The sequence below is a fragment of the Pantherophis guttatus genome, chromosome 6, assembly GCF_059756535.1.
Source record: "Pantherophis guttatus breed Tessera chromosome 6, ASM5975653v1, whole genome shotgun sequence".
NCBI classification, from domain to species: Eukaryota; Metazoa; Chordata; class Lepidosauria; order Squamata; family Colubridae; genus Pantherophis; species Pantherophis guttatus.
The window spans coordinates 86,005,503-86,013,201 of NC_142068.1; the positions used below are offsets into that span (position 1 = coordinate 86,005,503).

At 44.4% G+C, this 7,699-nt stretch overlaps 1 protein-coding gene across 1 annotated transcript; it reads left to right on the top strand.

The window, feature by feature from the left end:
* Window positions 1-658: 658 nt before the first annotated feature.
* On the top strand, window positions 659-7,320 carry LOC117670045 (phospholipase A2 inhibitor alpha-like protein). Its single transcript, XM_034424911.3, has 4 exons — window positions 659-758; window positions 1,776-1,873; window positions 3,359-3,442; window positions 6,819-7,320. Exons 2-4 carry the CDS (start codon window positions 1,792-1,794, stop codon window positions 7,154-7,156), a joined length of 504 nt encoding a protein of 167 aa, XP_034280802.1. The 5' UTR covers window positions 659-758; window positions 1,776-1,791; the 3' UTR covers window positions 7,157-7,320.
* The last annotated feature ends 379 nt before the right edge of the window (window positions 7,321-7,699 follow it).

A 7,699-nucleotide genomic window follows, 5' to 3' on the forward strand; every position in this document is an offset into this window, starting at 1 on the left:
CCCAGGAGTCCCCACGTGGCCCGTTTTGGATGCAGGTAAGTGCAAGGCGCGTGCAGAGGCTCGGGGAGGGCAAAAAACAGGCCTACCAGAAGTTTGGGAGGGCTCGTTTCTGGTCTCCAGAGGGCCTCTGGAACCTGGGGAGGCTGTTTTCACCCTCCCGGAGGCTAGAGGAAAGCCTCCGGATCTTGGGGAGGGCAAAAAGCCCCCACACACCATGGTGCAGGAGGCCGACTAGGCCACGCCCACCATGGCCATGCTCACCCAGCAACTGGGCAGAGAACCCCTTGCTAAAATTTTTGAAGCCCACCCCTGCAATGCCCTTTTTCAAAGTATCTCTTTCTGTCTAAGATGAAGTTAATGGTGGTTTGCAAAATTCTGGATTTGTTTAGTGTAATCCTGAAGAGATCTTTCCACAAGGTTATGAAACATCAAGGGTCTATGTTTTATTGCAAAGTGTTGCAAAATCTTTTGGGGACATTCATTCATACACAGACACCTGTATTCTCCAACATTTCCTCATATTTGCCTCTTTTTTTGACTGGAGAATTTCCAATTTTTCTAACCGTTCAATCAGAAAATCTAGGCTGTTCTTAAATAAACAGGGGAGGAGGAAGAATAAAAGCCAGAGGTTATCACCTTGAGTAATCAGTTTGCACAACCTTCATGTTGCCCAATCCATGACTGATATAAAATAACTCTTGCACTGGGAGGAAAGTAGTTTCTGGGTGCCTCATCTACTGTAGAACAGAAACCACAGCGTAAGTGCAGAGAAACAATTTTATATATCTCTATCTCTATCTTTATATCTCTATCTCTATCTCTATCTCTATCTCTATCTATCTCCATATCCATCTCTATCTCTATCTCTATCTCTATCTCTATCTCTATCTCTATCTCTATCTCTATCTCTATCTCTATCTCTAATCTCAATCTCAATCTCAATCTCAATCTCAATCTCAATCTCAATCTCTATATCATCTATCTCTATATCTATAACTACCTATAAAGGTAAAGGTTCCCCTTGCACGTATGTGCTAGTCGTTCCCGACCCTAGGGGGCGGTGCTCATCTCCGTTTCAAAGCCGAAGAGCCAGCGCTGTCCGAAGATGTCTCCATGGTCATGTGACCGGCATGACTAAATGCCTAAGGCGCATGGAACGCTGTTACCTTCCCACCAAAGGTGGTCCCTATTTTTCTACTTGCATTTTTTACGTGCTTTCGAACTGCTAGGTTGGAGAAGCTGGGGCAAGTAACGGGAGCTCACCCCGTTATGCGGCACTAGGGATTTGAACCACTGAACTGCCGACCTTTTGATTGACAAGCTCAGCGTCTTAGCCACTGAGCCACCATGTCCCATTATCTATATCTATATCTATATTTATATATCTATAAATCTCTTTCTATCTTTCTATCTATCTATCTATCTATCTATCTATCTATCTATCTATCTATCTATCTATCTCTCTTTCTCTCTCTCTCTCTCTCTCTCTCTCTCTCTCTATCTGATAACTAATTAAGAACTGTATACTTACTAATAACCATTCTGCTAGATGTTCATCCTGAGTTCTAATGAATGGGCTAGGAAGTATCATTAATGCATGGTTATAGTTTGTTAAATTAGTGATTTGTGGAGATGTGTATCAAAAATGTCTTAGATTGGGCTGGGATTGTATCTTTTGCTATGCATTTCTGAGCAAACTGGGATGTGAATGTAAAATTCTAAGGGTCTAAAAACCACATGTATACCACAATAACTCTGCTCTATGGATTGTACAGGTTATATGGTCAAAAGATGCATCTGATCCTGCTGTCCAGTCTTCTTCTTTTGGGACTATCTCTGGCCAACGGACATGAAACGGATCCTGAAGGACAAAGTGATAATTTTAAATCCATATTTGAGGATGGGGAGGGGGCTTAGCACATGGGCAGAATTGGGAGTGCATGGGTGCCATTCCTGTTATCTGAATGCAGCACAGAGTGCGGAGATGATTAGGGGGCTGGGGGCTAAAGCATACAAAGAACGATTACAGGAATTGGGTATGTCCAATCTAGTGTAAAGAAGGATTAGGGTGACATGTTACCAGTGTTCCAATATTTGAGGGACTTCCACAAAAAGAGGGGATCAACCTATTCTCCAAAGCACCTGAAGGCAGGACAAGAAGCAACAGATGGAAATTAATCAAGGAAAGAAGCAAGCTAGAACTAAGGAGAAATTTCCAGACAGTGAGAAGAATTAATCAGTGGAATGGCTAGCATTCAGAAGTTGTGAGTGCTCCATAGTGGTGGAATTCAAATAATTTAACAACTGGTTCTCTGCCCTAATGACTGGCTGGATGGGCGTGGACATGCGGGGCGTGGCCACGGGGTGTGACAGGCAGCATTCGGCCTAAGAGGTCTCCCTGCATCCCCCTGGGAGCAAAAATGGACTGCAGGGGAGCCGCACCACACCTCCCGTGCCCCGTTTTGGGCCTAGGAGGTCTCCCTGAAGCTTCCTGGGAAGTAAAAACGGGCCTAGGAAGCCTCCCTGAAGCCTCCTGGGAGTGAAAACGGGCTGCAGGGGAGGGGGCTGCCCTCCCCACACCCCGTTTTGGGCCTAGGAGACCTCCCTGCACTTATCTGGGAGCCAAAATGGGGCGTGTGGGACTCCTGGAAGGGGTGGAGCAGGGAGGGGTGGGGCCAGCCAGCAATTTAACTACCGGTTTGCCTAAACCTCCCGAACTGGCTGAATCCCACTACTGGTGCTCCATTACTGGAGGTTTTTAAGAAGAGATCGGAGAGCCATTTGTCTGAAATGGTATAGTGTCTCCTATTTGAGCACAGGGTTGGACTAGACAACCTCCAAGGTCCCTTCCAGTTCCGTTATTCTGTTATCTGAATGCAAAAAAGGCTCCTGGAGAGCAGAGTTGGTAAAAGAGCTCCTTCGAAATCTTTTACTGATGAAATCCAAACAAACAACAAACAAATCATAGCTGTAGAAATCAGCCCATCAAGGCTGAAGCAAGACATGTAATGCAAAGATTTCTGTTCTTCAGAAGAGCTTTCCAGTGTGTGAATTCACATCTGGAATGGGATAGTCAGGAAAGCAGGTTTGCTAATGTCCTTCTTGTCCAGAGAGGGTAAGGTTCAAGTAGGCTGGAGAACGAGGCAATAATCTAATTTCCCCCCAAGCCATTTCATGCCTTCTTCTGAGAACCAATGTATATTCAGTTGAGATGCCCAGCATTCACCTGAAGGTTAAGTAGGCAAGTCCAAGAAAGAATAGTTGCTCACGGTTTGAATGCCAACCAATTGGGGGCAGTTTGACACAGCTTGCCTTGCCTTCTGTGACTCCAATAATGTGATGCTGTTTTCCTTTCTAGTACTGAATTCTTTGGTTGAAAAGGTCGGCAGACTTGAGAAAAAGATAAATGAGGTGGAAAATGCCTTCTTGTCAGTCCACAGAGGTAAGAAAACTTGAAACCCTGGCTTTTGCTCCAAATGTTGTGTTGTGTGTCTAATCACACTTGGCCAAATAAAGTATTCAGTTCAGTTAAATTTGTATACCAGCTGCCTGTCTCTTAGAGTGTCTATAGAGGCAGGGGTCAAGATAGGAACTGGGATTGGGCAATCTTTTTCGGGCCTGTCACATAGGCTACGTGCGGTGGAGACCACCATTTCATCCTCTCTTGTGGACTTCTTAAGGATTGGTGGGTTGCTATCTAATTGAGAGAATAAGATAGAATAGAATAGAATAGAATAGAATAGAATAGAATAGAATAGAATAGAATAGAATAGTTGGAAGGGACCTTTGAGATCTTCTAGTCCAATCCCCTGCTTAGGCAGGAAATCCTATACTATTTCAGACAAATGTTTATCCAACATCTTCTCAAAAGCTTCCAGTGTTGGAGCATTCACAACTTCTGGAGGCAAGTTGTTCCACTGGTTAATTGACCTAACTGTCAGGAAATTTCTCCTTAGTTCTAAGTTACTTCTCTTCTTGATTAGATTCCACCCATTGCTTCTTGTCCTGCCCTCGGGTGCTTTGGAGAATAGCTTGACTCCCTCTTCTTTGTGACGAGCCCCTGAGATATTGGAACATTGCTATCATGTCTCCCCTAGTCCTTCTTTTCATTAAACTAGACATACCCAGTTCCTGCAACCGTTCTTTATATGTTATAGCTTCCAGTCCCCTAATCATCTTGGTTGCTCTTCTCTGCTCTTTCTAGAGTCTCCACATCTTTTTTACATCGTGGATGCAGTATTCCAAGTGTGGCCTTACCAAGGGACTATAAAGTGGCATTAACCCTTCACGTGATCTTGATTCTATCCCTCTGTTTATGCAGCCTAGAACTGTGTTGGCTTTTTTGGCAGCTGCAGCACACAGCTAGCTCATATGTAAATGATTGTCTACTAGGACTCCAAGATCTCTCTCACAGTTACTACTATTGAGCAAGATATCACATACTGTATACTGAATGAAAACAGCAGAAACAACCTATGCATCTTTTCTTAGTCCAGTTTCCAATTTTGTACCCTTGTCTGTAGTTTCCAAACTCATAGAGAATGGCCCAAAAACTGGAAGGTTTTCCTTATTTCCTGAACTGATTTACAGTAATTTGAGATCCAACTTTACTCAATGCTGAGAATCAGTCAAAGCAAGGATATCAGATCTGGGTTGCAAAAATTCTGATGATCACAAGAGACAGCTAAGGGCTAAACTTTTCTGTATATTTTGATTGCCATCTGGTTGCCATCTGAAGTTCTTGGTTAGCCTTACTTTGGTGAGATTCCCTCAATTCCTAGGAAGAGAACTGGTGAACCCTGATGGAAGTTGATTGTTGCTCTTGAGAGAACTGCATTTCCCCCCACCCCACCCTCAGAATATGGGAAATGAAATAATATTCATCATTTGGAACAAGTGCTGTCCATTGTGGTTTTTTCCCCTGTCTCTGTAAAAAGATGTGACTCCTTCAAGAAGGAGTCAGGTGACCGAATGCCTTCCAAAAATCATTTTTTTTCCCCACACTCTGAAAAAGTCTGAAAAAAGCCAAGATCCTTTTCGGAATAGCAGAGAAATTTTCTATTTGCACCCAGTCCAAAACACCCTTTCCACGATATATATAGCCGATCATTTCACAACATTGCCAATGGTTCCTTTTTCAAAGTTTCCATCTGCGTTCCTGATCAGTGGGATGCTGAAACATATGGATGATGATGATGATGATGTTAGCCATTGAGTCACATCTGACTCTTGGTGATTCTATGGGGCAGGTCTCTCCACATCTTCCAATCTTTGAATTGTTCTATAGTCTGGCTGGTGTCAATTTTGATGGTGTCTAGCCATCATATTAAGGGAGGCAGTGGCTCAGTGGCTAAGATGCTGAGCTTGTCGATCTAAAGGTCGGCAATTCAGCATTTCGAATCCCTAGTGCCGTGTAACGGAGTGAGCTTCCGTTACTTGTCCCAGCTTCTGCCAACCTAGCAGTTCAAAAGCATGTAAAAAATACAAGTAGAAAAATAGGGACCACCTTTGGTGGAAAGGTAACAGCATACCGTGCACCTTTGGTGTTGAGTCATGCCAGCCACATGACCACGGAGACGTCTTCGGACAGCGCTGGCTCTTCGGCTTTGAAACGGAAATGAGCACCGCCCCCTAGAGTCGGGAACGACTAGCAGATATGTGAGAGGGGAACCTTTACCTTTAGCCATCGTATTCTTTGGTGGCCTGATTTCCTTTTACCGCTAACTCTTCCAAACAATAATTGCTTTCTCCAGTGAATTCCCCTGCATGACGTGGGCCAAATTAAGTGAGATGCTGAAACATACAGATTATTTATTATTATTATTTGTATCACTTCATGCTTTCTTTCCAGATGTATTCTGGAGTTTGACAAGTGCTGTTGTGCAGAATCTCTGACTCTTTTAGGACACATTATCTGAGACAGCACATCTTTGAAAGAGCTTGCTTAAGCAAACCACGATTCTTTTGAAGAAATGCCAGATGGCTTCCCTGTCATCTTTTTGTCCAGCTACAGTTTACTTTAAATGGGTCTCCTGGGATGAGGGATATTTTCAGCAGAAAACTAGAATAAAGTCCTATTTCAGATCAGAAGCAGAGAGGTTTGGTTCAGTGCTTTTCTTGCAAATAAAAAAAGACAGATTTTTTAAAATTAAAAACAAACAAACAAACAAACAAACAAACACAGAAGTTATTAATGCTGTTTGGCCCATTTGCAGGTCCCTGATCTTTCTCTCTTTGCTGTTCCTGGAGGCACTTCCTTTCGGAACTGGAGTACAAAATCACCCCTTGCTTTTCCTTCTTGTAAAATCTGCTTGTTGCCAGGGGTGGGCTTCTGGGGGTGGGGGTGTCGCAGGGGTTCGGGAGAACCTCTAGCTAAGCTTCTGTGCAGTTCGGAGAACCCCCAAATCCCACTCCTGGCTGGCTCCACTCACCCCTCCCCTCCCCTCCCAGGAGTCCCCACAGGGCCCGTTTTAGTTGCAAGTAAGTGCAAGGCGCATGTGGAGGTTTGGGGAGGGTGAAAAACAGGCCTCCTGGATGTAACAGCAGGGCCTCTGGCGCCTGGAGAGGCCATTTTTGCCATCCCAGAGGCTCGGGGAAAGCCTCTGGAGCCCGGGGAGGGCAAAAACACACCTCCCGCCATTGTGCAGGAGGCTGACTAGGCCACGCCCACCATGGCCATGCCCACCCGGCACCCGGGCAGAGAACCCCTTGCTAAAATTTTTGAAGGCCACCCCCGTGCTTGTTGGGAACACAAAAATAACATGAGTTGTGGAGCATTTTTCTGCAGTTGAACATTTGCTTCTTCGTTGTGTTTCTAGCTCGATCCTTTGGAAGTGGCAGTGAAAGATTATACGTGACCAACAAGCAATTTGGGAACTTTGAAGCTGTCAGAAACACATGTGTCCAAGCCGGTGGCCATATTCCTTCCCCTCAACTCCTAAATGAGAACAAGGCCTTCGCAAGTGTTTTGAAGAGAGAAAACAAAGAAGCCTATCTTTTCGTCCAGAACCCAGCCAAGTTCACCAACTGGGCTGCGGGAGAACCGAATAACGCAGGCGGAAGCAAGTTGTGCGTGAAAGCAGATACACAGGGAGCCTGGCACTCTGCATCCTGTAATGAAGACCTCTTGGTGGTGTGTGAATTTTCTTTCATTTGAGGAGAAGGAAGGCTAGCATCCTGTGCAGAAGAGAGGAGCTACCTAAAATAGAACAAGCCAAAAGCAACCCTACCAAGACATCAAAACGTAAAGCGCCTACAAATGATTCCACCTTTGTTGAACCACATTGAAGAATGTTCAATAAATGAATGAAACAAATGTCACCTTTTGATTGTCCGTCCATCCATTTATTTAAAAATGATTAAAAAAAAAAAAAGAGCATCCTTTAAGGTTAAGGCCTTGCTTAACAACTGCTCTGTTTTGCAGCCATTTAAAGTTATGAAAGCACTAAAAAAAAATTGCTGCAGAACCGGTTCTTGCCCTTACAACCTCTAGCAGTGACCCACAGTCACGCAATTGCCATTTGTGTGCTTCATAGCTGGCTCCCGACAAGCAGAGTCAATGGAGAACCCAGCAGGAAAATTGAAAAAGGGAAAGTTGGGTTTGTATGTCTTGCTTATTGGCCACATGAGAAGTGTTGTTGTAACGGCCACTTTTATAAGAGTTGTCAGTCGCAGTTTTGGTCACTAAGCGAGGACTAGC